The sequence below is a fragment of the Oncorhynchus mykiss genome, chromosome 18 (assembly GCF_057628025.1).
Source record: "Oncorhynchus mykiss isolate SJ-2025 chromosome 18, ASM5762802v1, whole genome shotgun sequence".
NCBI classification, from domain to species: domain Eukaryota; kingdom Metazoa; phylum Chordata; class Actinopteri; order Salmoniformes; family Salmonidae; genus Oncorhynchus; species Oncorhynchus mykiss.
In genome coordinates, this window is record NC_143039.1 from 41841472 (window position 1) to 41867123 (window position 25652).

The 25652-nt window shown below is 43.2% G+C and overlaps 1 protein-coding gene across 1 annotated transcript; it reads left to right on the forward strand.

Annotated features, from left to right (window-relative positions):
- Nucleotides 1–1372: 1372 nt before the first annotated feature.
- Nucleotides 1373–25448, forward strand: ints8 (integrator complex subunit 8). The gene is made up of 27 exons (XM_021571707.3): nt 1373–1539; nt 3033–3168; nt 3329–3503; nt 3654–3794; nt 3917–3988; nt 4098–4149; nt 4247–4429; nt 8960–9067; nt 9252–9404; nt 13846–13946; nt 14169–14310; nt 14472–14542; nt 14739–14914; nt 19018–19148; nt 19272–19382; nt 19669–19873; nt 21170–21291; nt 21538–21722; nt 21908–22001; nt 22088–22149; nt 22287–22405; nt 24322–24425; nt 24573–24623; nt 24726–24799; nt 24897–24961; nt 25049–25092; nt 25258–25448. The coding sequence occupies exons 2-27, from the start codon at nt 3039–3041 to the stop codon at nt 25372–25374; spliced, it is 2988 nt and encodes a 995-aa protein (XP_021427382.1). The 5' UTR covers nt 1373–1539; nt 3033–3038; the 3' UTR covers nt 25375–25448.
- Nucleotides 25449–25652: the final 204 nt, after the last annotated feature.

The following is a 25652-nucleotide window of genomic DNA, read 5'->3' on the forward strand; positions in this document are numbered from 1 at the left end:
CTTAGCTCAGTGACTTTGAAAGTCAATTTTACCCCAATTTCGATGCCACCTTTCCAACAAGTCAGCGTGTCAAATGTCTGCCCTGCTGAGCTGCCCTGTCAACTGTTAGTGCTGTTATTGTGAAGTGGATTAGTCTTGGAGCAACAACGGCTCAGCCAGCAAAGTGGTAGGCCACTACCAAGTTCTAAACCAAGTTCTAAGCGTCTAAACGGCTCAGCCAGCAACACTCACTACCAAGTTCTAAACTGCCTCTGGAAGCAACGTCAGCACAATAACTGGTCATCTGGAGCTTCATGAAATGGGTTTCCATGGCCGAGCAGCGACACGCTTAAGATTACCATGCGCAATGCCAAGCGTAGGCTGAAGTGGCGTAAAGCTCGCCGCCATTGAACTCTGGAATGATGAATCTCGCTTCCCCATCTGACAGTTCGACGGACAAATCTGGGTTTGGCGGATGCCAGGACAACTCTACCTGCTCCAATGCATAGTGCCAACTGTAAAGTTTGGTGTAGAGGAATAATGGTCTGGGGCTGTATTTCATGGTTAGGGCTAGGCCCCTTAGTTCTAGTGAAGAGAAATCTTAACGCATAGAATGATATTCTGGACAATTCTGTGCTTCCAACTTTGTTGCAACAGTTTGGGGAAGGCCCTTTCCTATTTTAGCATGACAATGCCCCCGTGCACTAAGCGAGGTTCATACAAAAATGGTTTGTAGAGAGCTGTGTGGAAGATCTTGACTGGCCTGCACAGAGCCCTGACTGCAACCTCATCGAAAATCTTTGGGATGAATTGGAACATAATTGCCCAACATAAGTGCCCGACCTCACTATTGCGCTTGTGGCTGAATAGAAACAAATCCCCTCAACAATGTTCCAACATCTAGTGGGAAGCTCTCCAAGAAGAGTGGAGGCTGTTATAGCAGAAAGGGGGGACCAACTCCATATTAATGCTCATGATTTTGGAATGAGATGTTTGACGAGTAGGTGTCCACATACTTTTGGTAATGTAGTGTATGATGAACCCACAGATGGAGGAATTACATTTTCAGTCATATGGACCACAGCATTATGTAAATCTGTATCAGTGGTCCACCACTGGAGGTATTGGACTAGACTTGTCAAACAAATGTCAGACTATTCATCAGTCTGCCTGGAAATTGTTTTTGGTTGTAGTAATTTGAATTGAAGAAAATATGTTACTGGCATAATAAAGTTAATCCAAACTGTCCATGGAGTTATGTAATAGCTTGTTATATATTTCCATCTTTTTTTAAACTAACAAATAGGTAGATGAACAGGAAGATTAGGCAAACATCTACAATTTGTGAAGACTGCCAGATAAAGTACAAATGCAAGTGCACGATGCGCAAAAAGGGTGCAGGATAACCACGTTCATGATTGGAGCGGATCCGGATATGACGTCAGAAATGTTTATTGAGCAAATCAAATCATTAGAAACATCTTGGAGTAAGCTAGCTAACGTTAGTTGTCAAAACATTAAACCTTTCTGAATATTTTTAGAATTGCAAACTCAAAAAAGGTAAACTCATGCATTTACATTTGCCAGCTTGATAATATTAGGGAGACCCACCTAGCTAGTATCAACCGCTAGCTGCTAACATTAGTTTAGATAGCTAGCCAGCTAACTTTTGTTTGCTTGATTGTGAACCTCATCAGATGTTTTTCTCTTTAGCTTAGTTTCTTTAGGATTTTGATATTTGTATTACTTAAGTTAGACTGGTTTTGGATGTACTGTTTCATATCCATTGGAAATGTGGTTACTTAGCTGCTAGTTCGCGTTTTGGAGAAGTGAGCTTGCAGAGTTGGTAGCTCTGGGTCCAGTGTTTCCACTAGATAGCACAGCCACAATCAATTTGGCTATATCGTAAATATTTCAGAAAACAAACATTTGTTTTTAATTTGAGGTTGGGTGTAAGGTTATATTGTCGTTGGGTTTAAAATCTGATTTTAAGAAGATAAATTGTAGATATAGGCGGGGTTTATGACTCTGTGGCTGTGTTAAGTATCTGGTCCAGGGTGTAATGAACGAACGTGTCAGAGCTACAGGATTCAGGTTGCAAAACTTTCGAATTCCCTGCACTTCCGAAGTCCCGGTTGGGATCAAAAGGGAACTACTATTTCTGGCAAACCAGTGAATTTATTTTAAATTGGGATGAATTCCATTATAATTTAGGAGATTAGGTCATTTCAATTCAATATGAAATTGCATTTTTTTTGTTGCTTATTGAAGATTTATTTCAGTGCTTTGTGGTGAAATTTCTAACAAGCATTGTTAGCTTCTTAAAAATGTAAATGTTAGCATCATGTAACCTTGCTCTCCAGAAACCAAGGAAGCATTCTATCTTATCCCTAGGGTTCTCAGATGTAAGTATTGCCCACCGCTGGGACCACGGGGACTACAATCCAGACACTCTCTGTTTTAACATTTAGAAATGTTAGACTCTCTTGCGATATGGTTTTGAAAACATAAATCCCCTACTTTCACATCACGTAAAAATAATTTCACAAATGCGAAACATGCAGTTACTGTACACTGTTGGAACCGGTTTAACAGTTGCAGCTGACAGTATATATTTTTTTAGTTACAACACTTTTCTGGCATCCTTCCATTACACAGGTTTTCGGAGCCCGCTAGATAATGAGTACAGGTGGTCGATCGCCTCTGTCTTCCGTGAACAAGCATTGTAACGTGGAAATATGGCCGTGTGGGAACCCTAACCTAATCGGCAGGGTAGCCTAGTGGTTAGAGCGCTGGACTAGTAACCGGAAGGTTGCGAGTTCAAACCCCCGAGCTGACAAGGTACAAATCTGTCGTTCTGCCCCTGAACAGGCAGTTAACCCACTGTTCCCAGGCCGTCATTGAAAATAAGAATTTGTTCTTAACCGACTTGCCTGGTTAAATAAAGGTAAAATAAAATAAAGATCCTCCCCCCTTGATGGAAGATGCCTTCGTGAATATTATTGCCATCTATGAATAGCCTAAGTGTAACCAAGACTGTGTAACACTGACAGGTGGAGATGAGTGCAGAGGCGGCAGACCGTGTGGCTGTGAGCGGCAGCCGGCCGAGCACTCCTCCTCAGACCTCCTGGTTCGAGTTTCTCCTGGATGAGATGCTGCTGGAGAACCACCTCCAGAAGTCCCATCCAGGTCTGCTGAGCGAAAGACAGAGAATCCTCTCTGAATATTGGTCCTGATCTGATTGGCATAACCATATTGGTAGCAGTGATTGAACTTAGACATGAGTTCAACTCAAACTCGACTGGTTTGTTTGATTGAAAACGTGTATATATATGTTTCCTTCCTTCAGATCCTGTTCCAGTGCAGCTTGTCATCCAGTTCCTTGAACAAGCGGCCAAGCCCTCTGTGAATGAGCAGAACCAAGTCCAGCCTCCTGCAGACAACCGCAGGAACCGCACTCTGAAGCTGTTGGCTCTTAAAGTAGCAGCACACTTGAAGTGGGATCTAGATGTATTGGAGAAAGGGTGAGTGTGATGTAGAAACGTTTGCAGTGACTCTTTTTGTTTGAGAATTTGTTGTTATTCCATTACCCTGAAAAGCTAGAATAGTAGTGTGGTTTTTGTTTGTTTTTATGTACGTGTTTCATTGAATTGATACATCCTTTTTCTCTCCAGCTTGACTATTCCTGTGTTGAACATGCTGCTGAATGAGCTACTGTGTGTGAGTAAGGTTCCACCTGGAGTGAAACATGTTGACCTGGATCTGTCCACCTTGCCTCCCACCACTGCCATGGCTGTCATCATCTACAACCGCTGGTGAGAATGGGCACTGGGGAGAACTTTCTGCAGAGGAGGATTGATTGTACTGTATAATAGACCACCAGGTTGACATAATTCTGTCAGTTCTAATAATTGTATCCGTATTTTGTCTCTCAAAGGGCCATACGAACCATTGTGTTAAGTAGTTTTCCAGAAAAACAGACAAAACCCGGGCCTCATCAGATGAACATGTAGGTTATTTGGTTCTCCTTCTGCTTTCAGAACTAAATTGGTATTGCTGTAGGTATGACAGGATTTTTATCAGTACAGCATTACATTCCTTTTCCATGTTGTCTATAGGTTGAATGTTGTGCAGCAGGAGAAAGAGTTGACTGAAAATATCCTGAGCGTGGTGAGTCTGGTATTTTCCTCAGGACATATTAGACAACGGAACACCATTTTAAAACATGAGGGATTACATGGTGCTGTGTCACTGTCTCCTATTGCAGCTGAAAGAGCAGGCAGCGGACTCTATCATGGTGTTGGAGGGATCTCTTGGTCTGAAGAAGGACTTCTACATCCACACCCTGAGGACTCTGGACCTGCTGGCTGCCGACCCCAGTACTGCTAACGGAGAAACGGAGTCCTCCACAGCAGGCCTTAGGATCAGTGCTGATGAGCTGCACTGTCAGGTAGGTAGACTCACAGAGACTATTAAATTACCATATTATATACAGTACCAGCCTAAAGGGTTTTTCTTTATTTTTACTATTTTCTACATTGTAGCATAATAGTGAAGACATCAGAACTATGAAAAAACACACATGGAATCATGTAGTAACCAAAAAAGTGTTAAACAAATCAAAATAGATTTTATATTTGAGATTCTTCAAGGCCTTGATGACAGCTTTGCACACTCTTGGCATTCTCTCAACCAGCTTCACCTGGAATGCTTTTCCAACAGTCTTGAAGGAGTTCCTACATATGCTGAGCACTTGTTGGCTGCTTTTCCTCCACCCTGCGGTCCAACTCATCCCAAACCATCTCATTTGGGTCAGTTCTCCATCACTCTCCCTTTTGGTTGAATAGCCCTTACATAGCCTGGAGGCGTTGGGTAATTTTCCTGTTGAAAAACAAATGATAGTCGCAAACTAGATGGGATAGTGTATCGCTACAGAATGCTGTGGTAGCCATGCTGGTTAAGTGTGCCTTTTAATTCTAAATAAATCACAGACAGTGTCACCAGCAATGCACCATCACACTTCCTCCTCCATGCTTCACGGTGGGAACCACACATGCAGAGATCATCCATTCACCTACTCTGCGTCGCACAAATACACAGCAGTTGGAACCAAAATCTCAACTTTGGACTTATCAGACCAATGGACAGATTTCCACCAGTCTGATGTCCATTTATCCTGTTTTTTTGGCCCAAACAAGTCTCTTCTTGTTATTGGTGTCCTTTAGTAGTGGTTTCTTTGCAGCAATTTGACCATGAAGGCCTGATTCACGCAGTCTCCTCTGAACAGTTGATCTTGACATGTGTCTGTTTTTTTGGGCTGTAATCTCTGAGGTTGGTAACTCTAATGAACTCTGCAGCAGAGGTAACTCTGGGTCTTCCTTTCCTGTGGCGGTCCTGATTGAGAGACCGTTTGATCAAAGCCCTTGATGGTTTTTGCGAATGCACTTGAGGACACTTCTTGACATTTTCCTGATTGACTGACCTTCATGTCTTTCACTGTCATTTCTCTTTGCTTATTTGAGCTGTACATAAAATGGATCTTCTGTATACCTTGTCACAACACAACTAATTGGCTCAAACGCATGAAGAAGGAAATAAATTCCACACATTAACTTTTAACAAGGCACACCTGTTAATTGAAATGCAATTGTATTAGTCACATGCGCCGAATACAACAGAGCGATTCTTATTTACGAGCCCCTATCCAACAATGCAGTTACAAAAAATACGGATAAGAAATAAAATTAACAAGTAATTAAAGACCAGCAGTAAAAATAACTATAGCGAGACTATTTACAGGGGGGTACCGGTGTAGAGGCACCAGTTAGTTGAGGTATTATGTATATGTAGGTAGAGTTATTAAAGTGACTATGCATAGATGGTAAAAACAGAGTAGCAGCATTGTAAAATTAGGGGAGGGGGGGTGCAAATTGTCTGGGTAGCGATTTGATTAGATGTTCAGGAGTCTTATGGCTTAGAAGGGGTAGAAGTTGTTTAGAAGCCTCAAATACTAGGTCCATGACAAGGGTGGCTGGAGTGTTTGACCATTTTTAGGGCCTTCCTCTGACACCGCTTGGAATAGAGGTCCTGGATGGCAGGAAGCTTGGCCCCAGTGATGTACTGGGCTGTTCGCACTACCCTCTGTAGTGCCTTGCGATCAGAGGCCGAGCAGTTGCCATACTAGGCAGTGATGCAACCAGGTTTCTCTCAATGGTGCAGCTGTAGAACCTTTTTAGGACCCATGCCAAATCTTTTCAGTCTCCTGGAATAGGTTTTGTTGTGACCTCTTCACAACTGTCTTGATGTGCTTGGACCATGTTAGTTTTGTGATGTGGACGCCAAGGAACTTGAAGCTCTCAACCTGCTCCACTGCAGCCCCGTCGATGAGAATGGGAGTGTGCTCGGTCCTCTTTTTCTGTTCTCCACAGTCATCTCCTTTGTCTTGATCACGTTGAGGGGGTGGTTATTGTTCTGGCACCACATGGCCAGGTCTTTGACCTCCTCCCTATAGGCTGTCTTAATGATGGTGTTGGAGTCGTGCCTGGCCGTGCAGTCATGCGTGAACAGGGAGTACAGGAGGGGACTGAGCATGCACCCCTGAGGTGCCCCTGTTTTGAGGATCAGCATGGCGGATGTGTTGTTACCTTACCACCCTGGGGGTGGCTGGTCCGGAAGTCCAGGATCCAGTTGCAGAGGGAGATGTTTAGTCCCAAGGTCCTTAGCTTTGAGGGCACTATGGTGTTGAACGCTGAGCTGTAGTTCATGAATAGCATTCTCACATAGGTGTTCCTTTTGTCCAGGTGGGAAAGGGCAGTGTGGAGTGCAATATAGATTGCATCATCTGCAGATCTGTTGGTGCGGTATGCAAATTGGAGTGGGTCTAGGGTTTCCGGGATAATGGTGTTGATTTGAGCCATGGCTAGCCTTTCTAAGCACTTCATGGCTACAGACGTGAGTGCTACAGGTTGGTAGTCATGTAGGCAGGTTACCTTAGTGTTCTTGGGCACAGGCACTATGGTGGTCTGCTTAAAACATATTTGTATTACAGACTCGGACAAGTTAAAAATGTCAGTGAACACATTTGCCAGTTGGTCAGCGCATGCTCGCAGTTCACGTCCTGGTAATCCGTCTGGCCCAACGGCCTTGTGAATGTTGACCTGTTTAAAGGTCTTACTCGCATCAGCTGCGGAGAGCGTGATCACAATCTACCTGAACAACTTGTGCTCTTATGCATGTTTCAGTGTTATTTGTCTCGAAGCGAGCATAGAAGTTGTTTAGCTCGTCTGGTAGGCTTGTGTTACTGGGCAGCTGTCAGCTGTGCTTCCCTTTTGTAGTCTAATGGTTTGCAAGCCCTGCCACATCAGACTAGCGTCAGAGACAGTATGCTACGATTCGATCTTAGTCCTGTGTTGATGCTTTGCCTGTTTGGTGGTTCGTTGGAGGGCATATTGGGATTTCTTTTAAGCTTCCGGGTTAGGGTCCTGCTCCTTGAAAGCGGCAGCTTTAGCTCAGTGCGGATGTTGCCTGTAATCCATGGCTTCTGGTTGGGTTATGTACATGCGGTCACTGTAGTTCACATACGGACACATCTCTGTGTGCGGAGTAAAGGTGGTCCAGTAGGAGCGTCACCTCTGGGTGAGCGTTTTCCTGTTTGCTTATGGCAGAATACAGCTCATTCAATGCTGTCTTAGTGCCAACCTCAGTCTGTGGTGGTATGTAAACAGCTCTGAAAAATACAGATGAAAACTCTCTAGGTAGATAGTGTGGTATACAGCTTATCATGATATACTCAACCTCAGGCGAGCAATAACTCGAGACTTCCTTAGATATCATGCACCAGCTGTTATTTACAAGAATATGTAGTCTGCCGCCCCTTACCAGACGCCGCTGTTCTATCCTGCCAGTACAGGGTATAACCAACCAGCTGTATTTTGAGTGTCGTCGTTCAGCCACAACTCCATGAAGCATAAGATATTAGTTTTAAATGTCCCGTTGGTAGTTTAATCTTCCGCGTAGGTCATCGATTTTATTCTCCAAAGATTGCACGTTTGCTAGCAGAATGGAAGTAAGTGAAGGTTTATTAGATCGCCTACGAATTCTCAGAAGGCAGTCCGCCCTCTGGCCCCTTTTTCTCCACCTCCTCTTCAACCAAATCAATCGAATCTGTGCTGTTTCCCAAGAAAGCGATATGTCAGACTCGTTAAAGGAAAAAAAGGATTCTGCCAGTCTGTGATGAGTAATCGCGGTCATGATTTCTATAAGTTATTTTCGGTCATAAGAGACGATAGCGGCAACATTATGTTCAAAATAAGTTACGAACAATGCAAACGAACAAAACAAACACAATTGGTTGGGGACACGTACAACGTCAGCCTTCTCCAGCTCCATTGCATTCCAGGTGACTACCTCATGAAGCTGGTTGAGAGAATGCCAAGAGTGTGCAGAGCTGTCATCAAGGCAAAGTGTGGCTACTTTAAAGAATCTCAAGTATAATATATTTTGATTTTTAATACTTTTTTGGTTACTACATGATTCCATATGTTATTTCATAGTTTCGATGTCTTCACTGTTATTCTACAATGTAGAAAATAGTAAAAATAAAGAAAAACCCTGGAATGAGTAGGTGTCCAAACTTTTGACTGGTACTGTATATAATTATTGTTTAATATATGTCCTATTGAAGTTCTATATGGGTAGACTACTTATGGGGCGGCAGGGTAGCCGAGTGGTTAGACCGTTGGACTAGTAACCGGAAGGTTGCAAGTTCAAATCCCCGAGCTGACAAGGTACAAATCTGTCCTGCCCCTGAACTGGCAGTTAACCCACTGTTCCTAGGCCGTCATTGAAAATAAGAATTTGTTCTTAACTAACTTGCCTAGTAAAATAAAAATAGAAGATTATCCTATTGGATGCAGTATGGCCAGAGAGAACGGCTCACAGAGCTCAAGCTCTTGGTAAAAAAACGTATTGTGTTCTACAGGTGCATTATGATTTGGGAGGTATTTTCTTTCAACAAGGCTGCTCAGACCAACTGGCATATGAGAAGGCTAGAGAGCATTTTCAACAAACACGAGAGTTGCTGTTGAAGGTACAGTATTACCAGTATTAAGTAGCCACAGACGTTGATATATTTTGCTTTGGTAGTTTCATGGTCTCTAGCACTAAAATATATTCAAACATATCATACATTTGGTCTGACTTTGATTCAATTTGATATGAGTTTTTGTGTTAATGATGTTCACCATTGTAGCTCTGCTGTTCTTGTATTGCAGTTCGACTTGACGCTTCACGTTCACCTGGATGAGAAGCGTCTTGCTGGGTACTGGAACGCCTGCAGGGCCCTGACTGGAGCCTTGGACCCCAGTGACACCCAGCTAAACCCCTACGGACAGATCAACAGCCTCATCAGAACTCACAACTACCAGGTCAGTCAGCCTGAGAACATAACAACAACAAAAAAGCAACAGGAAAAAAAACAAGTTAGCACCAATGTAGACTATGCCCAGCTGATGATGGTATAAAAATGTTCTCCTGCGGTTTAGGCATTATTTAAGGAACTGAAAGCCACACAAACACAATCAGTAATTTTGTGAACAATTACTTATTTGTTTTTCTTGCATGTCCGAAACAATTTCAGTTTCACAATATTAATATGTACAGTTCATTGGGGGGAAACAGTCACAAACTAAACACCATACAAATTAAAAAAGACAAAACAAAATAGATTAAAGACTAATAGTTTTCAGTATTTCCAAATTAAAACGGTCTGTTAAAATGTCATTCTCAAAGCCTACCAACCCAGAGCCACATAGCATAGCATTGTCATTAATAGTAAGAGGTATAACAATACGGACCTTAAGTGTCTCCCCCAGATACCCCCACCTTCATATTAAGTTTCCTCTTAACTATAACATACTTTGTTTTCCCATGGGGCACAAGAGTAGGCTATTATTGACTAACCTGTACCACAGCACATTGACTCGGTAACTGTGTCCCCTGTACATAACCTCGTTATTGTTATTTTATTTACTTTTAGTTTATTTAGTAAATATTTTCTTAACTGCATTGATGGTTAAGGGCTTGTAAGTAAGCATTTCACGGTAATGTCTACACCTGTTGTATTCGGCGCAAATAAGAACACATTTTTTTAAAGTTCTCACAAAATTTGTTCTGAAATCTATTGATATCAGCGGGAAGTAGGAAGGCAAAAATCAGTTTTTTTTTTTTTTTACGTCGTAAGTACTCAACACTTAATTCTCTTGATAGGGGTGTTTGAAAAAACGTTACACAGAATATTGTTTAGACCCTTCACAGAACAGAGCAAACTGGCTCTAACCAGAATAGAAAGAGTAGGAGGTCCTGGTGCACAACTGAGCAAGAGGACAAGTACATTCTAATGTCTAGTTTGAGAAACAGACGCCTCACAACTCCTCAACTCTCCACTGTTGATGTTGAGATTGGTGTTTTGCGGGTACTATTTAATGAAGCTGCCAGTTGAGGACTTGTGAGGTGTCTGTTTTTCAAACTAGACACTCTAATGTACTTGTCCTCTTGCTCAGTTGTGCACTGGGGCCTCCCACTCCTCTTTCTATTCTGGTTAGGGCCAGTTTGCGCTGTTCTGTGAAGGGAGTTGTACACAGCGTTGTACGAGATCTTCAGTTTCTTGGCAATTTCTCGTATGGAATAGCCTTCATTTCTCAGAACAAGAATAGACTGACGAGTTTCAGAAGAAAGGTCTTTGTTTGTGGCCATTTGAGCCTCTAATCGAACCCACAAATGCTGATGCTCCAGATACTCAACTAGTCTAAAGAAGGCCAGTTTTATTGCTTCTTTAATCAGGACTACAGTTTTCAGCTGTGCTAACATAATTGCAAAAGGGTTTTCTAATGATCAATTAGCCTTTTAAAATGATAAACTTGGATTAGCTAACACAACGTGCCATTGGAACACAGGAGTGATGGTTGCTGATAATGGGTCTCTGTACGCCTATGTAGATATTCCATAAAAAATAATCTGTTTCCACATACAATAGTAATTTACAACATTAACAATGTCAACATCAAATTGATCATAAATACAGTGTAATGTGCTTTTCTTTCAAAAACAGGACATTTCTAAGTGACCCCAAACTTTTGAACGGTAGTGTACATACTCTATAGTGTTTAAAATAAACATAACCAACAGAAAAAACTAAATAGAAAAGATCGCCAGCTGGTAGACCTGAGTTGGGAGTCCCTTTGATACTGACACAATATGGGGACGCCAAGCAAGCCTTATATTTAAAATAAAAAGCTTATTGTGTTCTTCTGTATCAAGAGAAACACACAGTGCATTTGGAAATTATTCAGACACTAGGAGTTAAAGTATGTCACAATTTAAAATGTTTTTCATACACTACCGGTGAAAAGTTTTACAACACCTACTCATTCAAGGGTTTTTCTTTATTTTTACTATTTTCTACATTGTAGAGTAGTATTGAAGACATCAAAACTATGAAATAATACATGGAATCATGTAGTAACCCAAAAAGTGTTAAACAAATCAAATGTATATTTTTGATGACCGCTTTGCACAATCTTGGCATTCTCTCAACCAGCTTCATGAGGTAGTCAACTGGAAGGCATTTAAATTAACAGGTGTTCCTTGTTAATTTGTGGAATTTATTTCCTTAATGCGTTTGCGATTTTCATGAATAGTTAACGTTGCGTTATGGTAATGAGCTTGAGGCTATAGTTACGCTCCCGGATACGGGATTGCTCGTCGCAACAGGTTAATGCGTTTGAGCCTATCAGTTGTGTTGTGACAAGGTGGGGGTGGTATACAGAAGATAGCCCTATTTGTTAAAAGACCAAGTCCATATTATGGCAAGAACAGCTCAAAGAATAAAAGAGAAACGACAATCCATTACTTTAAGACATGAAGGTCAGTCAATATGGAACATTTTGAAGAACTTTGAAAGTTTCTACAAGTGCAGTTGCAAAAACCATCAAGCGCTATGATGAAACTGGCTCTCATGAGGGCCGCCACAAGAAAGGAAGACCCAGAGTTACCTCTGCTGCAGAGGATAAGTTAATTAGGAGTTACCAGTCTCAGAAATTGCAGCCCGAATAAATGTTTCACTGAGTTCAAGTAACAGACACATCTAAACATCAACTGTTCAGAGGAGACTGTGTGAATTAGGACTTCATGGTCGAATTGCTGCAAAGAAACCACTAAAAAACACCAATAAGAAGAAGAGACTTGGTTGGGCCAAGAAACACGAGCAATGGACATTAGACCAAGAAGGAGCGTGACGGAGTGCTACATCAGATGACCTGGCCTCCAACCTCAACCAAATTGAGATGGTTTGGGATGAGTCGGACCGCAGAGTGAATAAAAAGCAGCTAACAAGTGCTCAGCATATGTGGGAATTCCTTCAAGACTGTGGGAAAGCATTCCAGGTGCAGCTGGTTTTAGTATTTTATTAGGATCCCCATTAGCTGTTGAAAAAGCAGCAGCTACTCTTCCTGGGGTCCACACAAAACATGAAACATAATACAGAACATCAATACACAAGAACAGCTCATGGACAGAACTATATAAAAAAAAAATAAAGGCACAAGTATATCAATGCATACACACAAAGTATCTAGGTCAAATAGGGGAGAGAATGCAAAGCTGTCAAGGCAAAAGGTGGCTATTTTGAAGAATCTCAAATATAAAATATATTGTCATTTGTTTTAGCACTTTTGGTTACTACATGATTCAATGTGTTATTTCATAGTTTTGATGTTTTCACTATTATTCTACATTGTAGAAAATAGTAAAAATAAAGAAACCCTTGAACGAGCAGGTGTTCTAAATCTTTTGACCGGTAGTATATATCTATCTAATCTATAGAAGGGAACCATGGGAGTGATAAGCAGGACTCGTGATTATTACAGTTTCCTGTTTTCTATTGCTCGTTCATGTGCAATGAGGACAGTCAATGCTTTCTGAAGGCTATATGCAGGACTTTCTGAGCCTCATCAGGAGTGTCGAATAGGAGCTGTCGATTTGTTGTGGGACACTTTAAGCTTAGCAGGATACAGTAGACAGTGTGGTTTAGCTCTTTCTCAGGCTTTGCATGAGTGACCCAGCTGCTTTGTATGCATCCATGAAGGCCTTTTTGTAGGTATAGGGGAGCATCCTGAAGATCAATGTTCTCGGTTGGTTGTCACTGCCTGGTTTTAGTTCAGCGTCGATGCGATGTGCACGCTCCAGGGCAATCACCCCACGGGATGACAGTCTGGGGAGCCACAGGCGTAAGGATGAGCTGCATGAATAATCTTCCATCTCGGCTAAATGATTCGTAATCCCATAGGCGTTATCTGCGTAGGTTCTGATTTCATCAGTGTTGTGTTTACATTGTATTGTCTGTGTGGGGTGATTTTGTTGTGACAGCCTAGTTTACCTTTGTGTTTTTCAGTCTGAAGTTGGATGAATTTCATCTGGAATAATTCCATGTCTGTGAAGATGGCATTGACTGTGACACTAGTAAATATATCAGTGCGTATTTTAGATCACCACGCTGTCCCGAAATAAGGAAGAGTTAAACTGGCTCATCCATGCCGGGAAGGTGTGTGTCTGTAACCCCAAATACAGAAAGTGTTTAGTGGGGAACGTCTTCTGCAAGCGACATCCTCTTCTTGATTTGAAGACTTGGTAGTCAGGTCCAACATATAGTGTTTTCTCTTGTTTCAGTGTTCATCCTTGTTCGTGATTAGTTAAGAGATGGTCAAAAGTACGATAGAAATTGCATTTTAAACGTTTGCACCAGCATGAGCAAAACTCCTATGACACCATTTTGCTCAGTAACCGGAAGTAATTGAAGGCTCTTTTCCTCAGGCTCTTGTAGAGGCTTTCATCAAAGACAACGTGTCCCTCAGCTTGCCCAACCACCTCAGACAGTCTGTCCTGAGGGAGTTTTTGCACAAAGTCCAGCAAGGGTGAGAACACTTGGTGGCTAAAGCATTCAACCCAGAATAAAAATGGTATCTTTGACATGTACTATACACAACTTCACTGTCTTAGGCGTAAATATTTTTCGGAGAACCAAATGTATTAAAATGAGGCACATCAGTCTTGTTAGCATGCAAGCAATCCCAGCTTTAAGACGTTTAAATGCTTGCCGGTGTTATGTTAATGCTCTGTTTACATGATGTACACAGGGAGAGGGGCCTGGACGAAGTGTGTCACAAGCTTTGCGTGTGCAACGCTGTTCGAGACGCCCTGCAAGGGGAGGTCCTCAGTGTGCGTTTTCACCAGCTGCTCCACAAGCCAAGGAAACATGTGGTGGACTTTATGCTAGAGGTAGAACTATAAACTCATAGCCGGATTAAACCACAATAAATGCTGTGCTCACCATTGTTTCAGTCTGGTTTAACCATGCTAACAAACTCACTCTTCTCAATGAAAACTTAATTCCTATCTATAAACACTAATCTACATTCAAACTGTGTTTCCTCTTACAGGTATGCACAAGGTCATTAGACAAGGACCGTTCATCAGAGACATCCAAGAGGAAGATGGTTATTTTTCTAAAGTGCGTAGAATTGAGTTGATTAACTTAGATTTGAGGCATTTTGTAAGCTTGTAATAACTGCAGATCTAATGTGTTGGTGTAGCTTGTTGATGGTGAGCAGTATGCCGAATGCTGATACCTGTCCGGACATTTGATGCTTCCACATCATAGACATGTATTAATATCTTTATACATCATTGCCGCCACTCCCATACAGAACCCTGTGTGAGAGCTTGGCAGAGCCCCACCTGGTGTTCGTGGTGACCGCCCACAAGCTGTTCACGGAGCTGCTGAAGGAGGAGGATAGGAAGATCCTGGTGGAGCAGATGAGGAAGAGGTCAGCCACGGTCAACCTCTGTGCCAAGCCTCTGCCCTCCTTCTATGATATCCCAGGTATGCTGCTAAACTCAGCAAAAAAAAATGTCCTCTCACTGTCAACTGTGTTTATTTTCAGCAAACTTAACATGTGTAAATATTTGTATGAAAATAACAGGATTCAACAACTGAGACATAAACTGAACAAGTTCCACAGACGTGACTAAATGAAATTGAATGTGTCCCTGAATAAAAGGGGGGGTTCAAAATCAGAAGTAACAGTCAGTATCTGGTGTGGCCACCAGCTGCATTATTTACTGCAGTGCATCTCCTCATGGACTGCACCAGATTTGCCAGTTCTTGCTGTGAGATGTTACCCCACTCTTCCACCAAGGCACCTGCAAGTTCCCAGACATTTCTGTGGGGAATGGCCTAGCCCTCACCTTCCGATCCAACAGGTCCCAGACATGTTCAGTGGGATTGAGATCCGGGCTCTTCGCTGGCCATGGCAGAACACTGACATTCCTGTCTTGTAGGAAATCACGCACAGAATGAGTAGTATGGCTGGTGGCATTGTCATGCTGGAGGGTCATGTCAGGATGAGCCTGCAGGAAGGGTACCACATGAGGATGTCTTCCCTGTAATGCACAGCGTTGAGATTGCCTGCAATGACAACAAGCTCAGTCCGATGATGCTGTGACACACCGCCCCAGACACAGACCCTTCACAGACCCTCCACCTCCAAATCGATTCCGCTCCCAAGTGCAGGCCTTGGTGTAGTGCTCATTCCTTCGACGATAAACTCGAATCCGACCGTCACCCCTGGTGAGACAAAACCGCAACTTTTCACTGAAGAGCACTTTTTGCCAGTTCTGTCTGGTCCAGCGACGGTGGGTTTGTGCCCATAGGCGACGTTGTTGCCGGTGATATCTGGTGAGGACCTGCCTTACAACAGGCCTACAAGCCCTGGATCAGCTGTCCGTCCTGTCTTCCTGTAGCCCTGTCTTAAGCGTCTCACATTACGGACATTGCAATTTATTGCCCTGGCCACATCTTGCAGTCTTCATGCCTCCTTACAGCATACCTATGGCACGGTCACCAGATGAGCAGGCACCCTGGGCATCTTTCTTTTGGTGTTTTTCAGTCAGTAGAAAGGCATTTAAGAATGTGAAATGTCAGAATAAGAGTAGAGTGATTTTATTTCAGCTTTTATTTCTTTCATCACATTCCCAGTGGGTCAGAAGTTTACAGACACAATTAATATTTGGTAGCATTGCCTTTAAATGGTTTAACTTGGGTCAAATGTTTCGGGTAGCCTTCCACAAGCTTCCGGCAAAAGGTTGGGTGAATTTTGGTCCATTCCTCCTGACAGAGCTGGTGTAACTGAGTCAGGTTTGTAAGCCTCCTTGCTCGCACATGCTTTTTCAGTTCTGCCCACAAATTGTCTACAGGATTGATGGTCACTCCAATACCTTGACTTTGTTGTTCTTAAGCCATTTTGCCACAACTTTGGAAGTATGCTTGGGGTCATTGTCCATTTGTGACCAAGCTTTAACTTCCTGACTGATGTCTTGAGATGTTGCTTCAATATATCCACGTAATTTTCCTGCCTCATGATGCCATTTATTTTGTGAAGTGCACCAGTCCCTCCTACAGCAAAGCACCCCCACCACATGATGCTGCCACCCCCGTGCTTCATTGTTGGGATGGTGTTCTTCGGCTTGCAAGCCTCCCCCTTATTCCTCCAAACATAACAATGGTCATTATGGCCAAACAGTTCTATTTTTGTTTCATCAGACCAGAGGACATTTCCCCCAAAAGTACCATCTTGTGCAGTTGCAAAACGTAGTCAGGCTTTTTATATGGTGGTTTTGGAGTGGTGGCTTCTTCCTTGCTGAGCGGCCTTTCAGGTTATGTCGATATAGGACTCGTTTTACTGTGGATATAGATACTTTTGTACCTGTTTCCTCCAGCATCTTCACAAGGTCCTTTACTGTTGTTCTGGGATTGATCTGCACTTTTCACACAAGTACGTTCATCTCTAGGAGACAAAATGCATCTCCTTCCTGAGAGGTTTTTATTTCACCTTTTATTTAACCAGGTAGGCTAGTTGAGAACAAGTTCTAATTTACAACTGCGACCTGGCCAAGATTAAGCATAGCAGTGTGAACCGACAGCAACACAGTTACACATGGAGTAAACAATAAACAAGTCAATAACACAGAAGAGAAAAGAAGAAAAAAAGTTAAGTCTATATACATTGTGTGCGAAAGGCATGAGGAGGTAGGCGAATAATTACAATTTAGCAGATTAACACGAGTGATAAATGATCAGATGGTCATGTGCAGGTAGCGTATACTGGTGCAAAAGAGCAGAAAAGTAAATCAATAAAAACAGTATGGGGATGAGGTAGGTATATTGGGAGGGCTATTTACCGATGGGACTATGTACAGCTGCAGCGATCGGTTAGCTGCTCAGATAGCAGATGTTTAAAGTTGGTGAGGGAGATAAGTCTACAACTTCAACGATTTTTGCAATTCGTTCCAGTCACAGGCAGCAGAGAACTGGAAGGAAAGGCGGCCAAATGAGGTGTTGGCTTTAGGGATGATCAGTGAGATACACCTGCTGGAGCGAGTGCTACGGGTGGATGTTGCCAACGTGACCAGTGAACTGAGATAAGGCGGAGCTTTACCTAGCATGGACTTGTAGATGACCTGGAGCCAGGTCAGAGCATACAGGTCGCAGTGGTGGGTGGTATAAGGTGCTTTAGTAACAAAGCGGATGGCACTGTGATAAACTGCATCCAGTTTGCTGAGTAGAGTATTGGAAGCCATTTTGTAGATGACATCGCCGAAGTCGAGGATCGGTAGGATAGTCAGTTTTAACTAGGATAAGTTTGGCGGCGTGAGTGAAGGAGGCTTTCTTGCGAAATAGAAAGCTGATTCTAGATTTGATTTTGGATTGGAGATGTTTGATATTAGTCTGGAAGGAGAGTTTAGTCTAGCCAGACATCTAGGTACTTATAGATGTCCACATATTCTAGGTTGGAACCATCCAGGGTGGTGATGCTAGTCGGGTGTGCGGGTGCAGGCATCGAACGGTTGAAAAGCATGCATTTGGTTTTACTGGCGTTTAAGAGCAGTTGGAGGCCACGGAAGGAGTGTTGTATGGCATTGAAGCTCGTTTGGAGGTTAGATAGCACAGTGTCCAAGGAAGGGCCAGAAGTATACAGAATGGTGTCGTCTGCGTAGAGGTGGATCAGGGAATCGCCCGCAGCAAGAGCAACATCATTGATATATATACAGAGAAAAGAGTCGGCCCGAGAATTGAACCCTGTGGCACCCCCATAAAGACTGCCAGAGGACCGGACAACATGCCGTATGACGGATGCTTGGTCCCATGGTGTTTATACTTGCGTACTATTGTTTGTACAGATGAACCAGAGTTGTGGAGATCTAAAACAAAAACAAAAACAAATCTGAGGTCTTGGCTGATTTCTTTTGATCTTCCCATGATATCAAGCAAGGTAGGCCTTGATTGACTCATGGTGTCAATTAGCCTAGCAGAAGCTTCTAAAGCCATGACATAATGTTCTGGAATTTTCAAAGCTGTTTAAAGGCACAGTCAACTTGGTGTATAACTTCTGACCCACTGGAATTATGATTTAAGTGAATGCACAAAGTAGATGTTCTAACCGACTTGCCAAACTATAGTTTCTTAACAAGAAATGTGTGGAGTGGTTGAAAAATCAGTTTTAATGACTCCAACCTAAGTGTTTGAACTTCCATCTGTATCTTTGAAAGACAGGGTACTGATGAAGGGACGTTTCTTTTTTTGTGGCGTTTACATTAGCACTGCTGTTTGGCTAAACACAGGCTCCACACATCACTTCGGCAAGTATTCAGAGCTCTGTATGGCAGGGGTGGAGGAGTAGGGGCCAGTATGTGGGTTCTTCAAGTATTCAGAGCTCTGGAGGAGTAGGGGCCAGTATGTGGGTTATTCAGTGATTTAGTAGATTATATTTATCATACTTCTTGTCTGTCTTGCATTGAAAGTTTGCCCTCTTGTTAATCTAAAGCTCCCATCAAGGAGTGATGCAGTCTTCTTTCCCATGTATTATGTTATGGATGTGCATTTCCCTCTGATCCTGTGCCTGTCCTTCTGTCCCTGTTACTCCCCAGCTGCGGCCAGTGTCAACATTGGACAGCTGGAGCAGCAGCTCATCCTCTGCCTGGACGCCCGCCGCATCCGGCAGATCCTAATTGAGCTGCACAGCATGGCCGAACGACCCTTCTGGCGGGTTAACAACAAGGTCAGGGTTCAAAGGTCACCACAGTTGGACACAGACTGCTTCTACAGCACCTATTATTTTGAATGTTAGCAGGGATTTTGTTAGAATAATACTTACCTGAAACTTTATTCCTTGTCCCTACAGTGGGAAGTTCCTCCAGATTACATCAATGTGATACTCAACATCAAAGACAACCTGACCAAGGATCTGGTGTACATCCTCATGGCCAAAGGGCTTCACTGCATCACTGTAAAGGTCTGTCCCTTTCAAATTCTCCATAAAATCATGAGAATTATGGAATATGAAGTTCATGGGTCAACACAATGTTACTGTTGGTTGATAGATGGGATGTATTCCTTGTCAACAAACCTTGATTTTGTAATACTTGTAGGTCCCATTTCCCAGACAAAGATTAGGCCTAACCCTGGACTAAGAAATGCTTTCTCCTTTTTAGTCCAGGAATAGGCTTAATCTGTCTGGGGAAGCCAGCCCATAAAGAACTTGGGTTGATCTCATATTTGTAATGTTGTTGGTATCCCAGGACTTTGCCCACACGCGGCAGCTCTTCTCAGCCTGTCTGGAGCTGGTGACTGAGTTCTCTCCTAAGCTAAGGCAGGTGATGCTAAACGAGATGCTGCTTCTGGAGGTGCGGGCCCATGAGACTGGGGTGGCTGAGGGTAGCAATGTCAGACCCCCACCCGACCTGGTCAGCAGGGTGCGAGGCTACCTGGAGATGAGGATACATGGTAGGTGAATGGAGAAACAATCACTTTACTCATGAAATGTTCAAGGCATAAATAAGGAAGCACATGGAATTGAAAGTTTGATTTCAGGCCTCGGGTCCCTCAGCATTTTGCCATATCAGTGTCCTATAATGTACAGTTGTGGCAACATATATTGGCACCCTTGCACTTTTTAAAAATAATTCCCTATTTCTTCTGAAATAAATTGAAATAATTTCAACATTGTAGAACCAATTTTTTAAAATAAACTTCAGTTTAGAATTTTAATTAAAAAATAAAGACAAATGGCATTGGTAGAATATTTGGCACCAAAGAGAGAGTTCTTGGGCACACAGTTTTTGACTGTTCACAAATGCTTCCTGTAGCCATCAATGAGCTCTTTCCAGAAAACTGCTCTAATTCTTCAATGTTTGAGGAGGTGCCCTCCACCAATTGCTGTTTTCAGCTCTCACCATGGGTTATGGATGTGATTCATCCTTAGCTGGCCACTCCAGGACAGTCCAATGTTTGTTCTTGAACCATTCCAGGGTGCATTTGATGTGTGTTGGGTTGTTGTCCTGCTGGAATACCTTCAACAGAGACACAGGTTTGGGATCCTGGGTTGACCATTGCACTCCAAAACATTTGTTATAATCTGCTGATTTCATGTTGTCTTGCACACATTCTAGTCTTCAAGCAGGACAACGACCCCCAAACACACGCCTGCAGGCTGACTTCGGTCGTCAGTTGAACGGTGTTTCCTCCAACACATCTGTGCAGCTGGCTTCCGGGTTAAGCGAGCGGGTTTTAAGAAGCGCGGTTTGGCGGGTCATGTTTCGGAGGACGCATGACTCGACCTTCGCCTCTCCCGAGCCCATTGGAGTTGCAGCGATGAGACAAGATCGTAATCACGAAATTGGGGAGAAAAGGGACATTTAAAGAAATTAAATATAAAATGGCTATCTCAAAACAGCAGTCGATGTAGGGCACCCCTCAAACATTGAAGAATTAGAGTAGTTTGCTTCTAAAAGAGGGCCAAGTTGCCAGTAGAAAGGAGCAGCAATCTCATTGATGGTTACAAGAAGCGTTTGTCTGCAGTTACCTTGGCCAAAGGCTGTGTGACCAATCTCTGGGGTGCCAATGATTTTGCCCATGCCCATTCTAAACTAAAGTTTACAGAAACAAAATTGCTTCTGCAATGTTGAAAATTTGACACATTTGTATTTTTCTCAAGTAATTAAGAAAAGGGTGCCAATATATTTGGCCACAACTCTATGTATGCCTATGGTCCTATGGTCCTGTGTGTTTCTTGCCATTCAGATCTCCCTCTGCGCCAGATAGTAGGGGAGGAGTGTGTGGCCTTCATGTTGAACTGGAGGGAGAATGAATACCTGACACTGCAGGTTCCCCAGCAGCTGGTCATGAACAACCCCTACATCAAGGTACAGTCCTCTCAAAGACTGCACGACACCTCACTATCTATCTGAAGAGGATATAAGATGTGTTTATCATCAGTGTTCTGTGACTGAACCGTATCATAAATACATTTGTGACACACAAAACTACCACACTGGTTATTGCTTTGTGATATTGAGAAGTATTCAATGTTACTTGTGTGCCAATTGTGGTCTGTTGATAGACTCAAATCCTTTGCTCTACACCTGTGGCACACCTTTTGACCCCAATAGCTGGGTCAGCTCCTGGCCTCCACCTGTAAGGAGCTCCCGGGTCCTAAAGAGAGCCGGCGTACAGCCAAAGAGTTGTGGGAGGTGGTAGTCCAGATCTGCAGTGTGTCGAACCAGCACAAGAGAAACAGCGACGGACGTGTTAGCCTCATCAAACAGAGAGAGTCCAGTATGGGCATCCTGCAAAGGTAAACAGGCTGGTAGTGATAGTTAGTCAATGACCAAATAAACATGATTACACTCAGGTTAACTACTGTTTTAGAACTACAGGTTTCTTCACCTGGCTTAGTCCTCATCAGTTTATACTAAAAATTGAGGCAGATATCAATGTGCTAAGTCACCTTCTTGCTGACGTTTCCCATATTATTTTTAGGAGCCGATTCATCACATTCATCAAGAAGCTTCGGGAACCACTGGTGCTGACCACCCTTATCTCACTTTTCGTGAGGTTTCATAGCATAGTGCGGGTAGGTTTGGCCACATTCCGCACACTGGTGCAGGCTATAACGAAACATGTTCTCTCATGGTTGAACAAATTTGCATCTCTCTACAGGATGATATTGTCAATGAAGTGACAGCAGAATACCTTGCCATTTGGCCATCAACCCTGGCAAAGTATGAACACCTGTTTGGTTCTATATGGCTACAGAATATGGTCCTATTTTCCATTGAGTTCCATTTGAGTTTCTAAAAGATAGTCTTGTCACTGTATGAGTTTATATTTACTGTGGTGGATAATGTTTGTCTTCTAGCATGCAGGCTGTGGATGTGGAGGCGGTGGCTGTGACGGTTAAAGAGCTTGTGACCTACGCCCTTACACTGAACCCCAACAACCAGTCCTGGCTCATCACGCAGGCCGACATCTACTTTGGTAAGCAGCACTCAAATGGTGGTAGAGAACCTTACCAGGGGGTGTATGTATCAAGTGTCTGAGTAGTGCTGATCTGGAATCGGATCCCCTTTTGTTCATGGATTGTGTATGTGCTATTCAGAGGGGGAATGGGCAGACAAAAGATTTGCCTTTGAACAGGGTATGGTAGTAGGTTCCAGAACTGCAACGCTGCTGGGTTTCACGCTCAACAGTTTCCCATGTGTATCCACAAATGTCCACCACCCTGTGGGAAGCATTGGAGTCATGGGCCAGCATCCCTGTGGAACGCTTTCGACACCTTGTAGAGTCAATGCCCAGACGAATTGAGGCTGTTCTGAGGGCAAAAAGGTTGGAGCGGGGTGCAACTCAATAGTAGGAAAACGTAAATGTTTTGTACACTATATATATACAATGCATTTGGAAAATATTCAGACACCTTGACTTTTCACATTTTGCTACGTTACAGCCATAATCTAAAATTGAGAGAAAAATAATCGAATCAATCTGCACACAATACCCCATAATGACAAAGCGAAAACAGGTATTTAGACAAATATAAATACTTTATTTACATAAGTATTGAGACCCTCTGCTATGAGACTCGAAATTGAGCTCAGGTGCATCCATTGATCATACTTGAGAAATGTCTATAACTTGATTGGAGTCCACCTGTGGTAAATTCAATTGATTAGACATGGTTTGGAAAGGCACACACCTGTCTATATAAGGTCCCACAGTTGACAGTGCAAGTCAGAGCAAAAGACCGGAGGATTGTGTTGAGTCACAGATCTGGGGAAGGGTACCAAAGCATTTCTGCAGCATTGAAGGTCCCCAAGAACACAGTGGCCATCAAGACTCTTCCTAGAGCTGGCCGCCCAGCCAAACTGAGTAATCTGGGGAGAAGGGCCTCGGTCAGGGAGGTGACCAAGAACCCGATGGTCACTCAGACAGAGCTCCTCTGTGGCGATGGGAGAACCTTCCAGAAGGACAACCATCTCTGCAGCATTCCACCAATCAGGCCTTTTATGGTAGAGTGGCCAGATGGAAGCAACTCCTCAGTGAAAGGCACATGACAGCTCCCTTGGAGTTTGCCAAAAGGCACCTAAAGGACTCTCAGATGATGAGAAACAAGATTCTCTGGTCTGATGAAACCAAGATGGGCCTGAATGCTAAGTGTTACATCTGGAGAAAACCTGGGACCATCCCTACGGTGAAGCATTGTGGTGGCAGCATCATGCTGTGGGGATGTTTTTCAGCGGAAGGGAGACAAGTCAGGATCGAGTGGAAAAATAAACGGAGTAAAGTACAGAGCGATCCTTGATGAAAACCTGCTCCAGAGCACTCAGGACCTCAGACTGGGGCGAAGGTTCACCTTCCGACAGGACAATGACCCTAAGCACACAGCCAAGACAACGCAGGAGTGGCTTCAGGACAAGTCTCTGAATGTCCTTGATTGGCCCAGCCAGAGCCCAGACTTTAACCCAATCAAACATCTCTAGAGACACCTGAAAATAGCTGTGCAGCAATGCTCCCCATCCAACCTGACAGTGCTTGAGAGGATCTGCAGAGAAAGATGGGATCAACTCCCCAAATACAGCTGTGCCAAGATTGTAGCGCCATACCCAAGAGGACTCAAGGTTGTAATCGCTGACAAAGGTGCTTCTACAAAGTACTGAGTAAAGGGTCTGAATACTTATGAAATATTTCAGTAGCTGTGTTATAAATTAGCAAAACCTTAAAACCATTTTTTATTGTGCCATTATGGGGAATTTTAGAATAAGGCTGTAACGTAACAAAATGTGGAAAAAGTCAAGGGGTCTGAAATACTTTCCGAATGCACTGTATAGACCCTAGAACAAGTTTAGTGGGTAGCTAGTTGTCACAGTCAAGTAATGTCCTCTATTTTGTCTCCCCAGTGACCAACCAGTATTCTGCAGCATTGCATTTCTACCTCCAGGCTGGGGCAGTGTGCTCTGACTTCTTTACCAAGGCTGTGGCTCCTGATGTCTACACTGACCAGGTAGAGAAACCATCTGGTGTTTTCAAGTGGAACTCATAGGGCTCTGGTCAAAAGTAGTGCACCATTTGGCACGCAGACTTGGTGTTTTCTTGTTTAAACACCCAAGAGCACTGGATTATTTGTGACGCTGATCGTTTTTCTTTGCAGGTCCTAAAGAGAATGATCAAGTGTTGTTCGATGCTGAACTGTCACACACAGGTCCGACTTCTTTCCAGAAAGTGTATAATGGTTCTTATTGAGATTTGAACTTTGTAAATGTTACATGTTTGAAGGCTATGATCATGTTGTCTTGCTGATTAGGTTGCAGTTCTGTGCCAGTTTCTAAGGGAGGTGGACTACATGACAGCATTCAAAGCTCTTCAAGAACAGAACAGGTATGACAATTTATTGGGAGGGAGGGCCATGTACACCCAGGCGATGAGATGGAGGGATGGCCCTGTGACTAATATAGGCCTATTTGTTCCATCTTAGTCACGATGCCATGGATTCCTTCTATGACTACATCTGGGACGTCACCATCCTTGAATATCTCACACGTATCCTTTAATCTTTAATTATTTACTTAGGCATTATTAGCAGGCAAGTTAAAACAATGTTTACCCCTTGACTGTGCATGCGTGTAGACATCCACCATAAAAGGGGTGAGAGCGAGAAGAGACAAATTGCTGTAAGTAGAATCTATTTCCATTGAATACCTTAATTCGCTATGGCTCGTCTCCGTCAACAGCCATGTGTCTTTTGGAGAGCCTGGAAGCCCAATCGACAAAACCTTAGGGGTGGTTTCCCGTACAGATTAAGCTTACTCCTGGACTAAAACAGGCTCTCTCCTCAGATCAAGGCGATTGGACAGACTGAGCTGAATGCCAGTAACCCCGAGGAAGTTCTGCAGCTGGCTGCACAGAAGAGAAAGAAGAAATTCCTGCAAGCTATGGCCAAACTGTACTTTTAGATAAAACCGGGCCACCAAACATGTGGGAGACTTTTTTTCAAATAAATAGGTATCAGTTCTTCATTTGTACTCAATTACCTGTAAGCAGTTTTATTCCCTGTGTTCAGAGATGGTAATCCCATGGCTTAACAAACAGCACCACTTTAATAAGTTACATTAGCCTTTCAGAAGTATTCCAAGTTCACAGATTTTACCTCTGCTCCCATATACAAGAAAATACTCAGTGGGCCAGTTAAGTACACCACCCCGTTCACACAAATGGTTCACTCTGTGGCTTT